Source organism: Colobus angolensis, unplaced genomic scaffold, assembly GCF_000951035.1.
Source record: "Colobus angolensis palliatus isolate OR3802 unplaced genomic scaffold, Cang.pa_1.0 Scaffold25, whole genome shotgun sequence".
Lineage (NCBI taxonomy): Eukaryota > Metazoa > Chordata > Mammalia > Primates > Cercopithecidae > Colobus > Colobus angolensis.
Window position 1 is genome coordinate 4,906,092 of NW_012115710.1, and position 984 is coordinate 4,907,075.

General features: G+C 72.6%; 1 protein-coding gene across 1 annotated transcript in view; it reads left to right on the top strand.

The window, feature by feature from the left end:
• Nucleotides 1–38: 38 nt before the first annotated feature.
• LOC105514871 (chromosome unknown open reading frame, human C19orf73) overlaps nucleotides 39–984 on the top strand; it is a 2,016-nt gene continuing 1,070 nt past the window's right edge. Inside the window, exon 1 of the mRNA XM_011946528.1 lies at nucleotides 39–113. Within this exon, the coding sequence (XP_011801918.1) occupies nucleotides 39–113 (75 nt within the window). The remainder of the gene's footprint in view (nucleotides 114–984) is intronic.

Sequence of the window (984 nt, forward strand, 5' to 3'; positions counted from 1 at the left end):
GGCGGTGGGGGGAGGCGAGGCTGCCGAGCGCGCTGACCATGGACAGCTCCAGAGCGGGCCTGTGTCCAGGGCAGCCGCCGAGCCTGCCTGGACCGAGGGAAGCGGCCGGCTGTGTAAGCCTGAGGCTGGCGACAGGAGACTGGGTGCGCGAAGCCGGGACTATGCGGACGCGCCTGGGGAGTCTGGCACCGCCGCGGCGGGTGTCTGGAGCTCCCAAGACAGGGTCAGGAAGGGGGATCTAGGCTCGAGAGGGGTCCCGGGGCCGGACCGGGAAATCCAAGCTCCTGGGCCCTGGAGGAGGCGCGAGGCGGCGGTACGGCTGGGATTCTAGGGTTCGGTCGCGGACTCTGGGCGCCGGGAGGGGCACGCCTGAGTCCCCGGGGTTGGGCTGTGAAATCTGGGCTCGGGGGTCCCCTGGGATGAGGAAGGGAATCCGGGATCTCGGGGAGGCGGGGGAGGCTCGCCAAGGGGTCCCCGGGGTGGGCGCTGCCAGGAGGGCCGGGCCGGGATCTTACCTGCCTGGTCCGCGGCGGCTGCGGGCGGAGCTGGGCTGCAGGAGGGACGTGGGGTGGAGTGGAGGGGCCGGGCGGGGCCCCTGGCAGCGGCCGGGGCCCGGCTCTGTTGCTTCGGAGCCCTGGAGCCCTGTCTCCGACGCTCGCGCGGGCTCCGCGTCTCTGGCTCCGGCTCGGGCGCTGGGGACCCCCCTCCCCCTCACGGTCTCGCTGCCTTCTACCCCCAAAATAGCCCCCTGCCCCTGTCACTGATCAGCCTCCCCCTGCGAGGCCGCAGCCGCCAGATCCAGGGGTGCCCACCAGCGCCCCCCAAATCCCACCTTCCCCCCAAAAAAATTCCTCCTCCCTCCCCCTCCCCCCAACGGCTCCCGGGCGGTCGTGGCCCCTTTAACAGGAGACTGACAGACGGCAACGAGCGGCCAATGGGAGGCAGCGTCGGCGCCGGCCGGCGACTAGACCCCGCCTCCACACC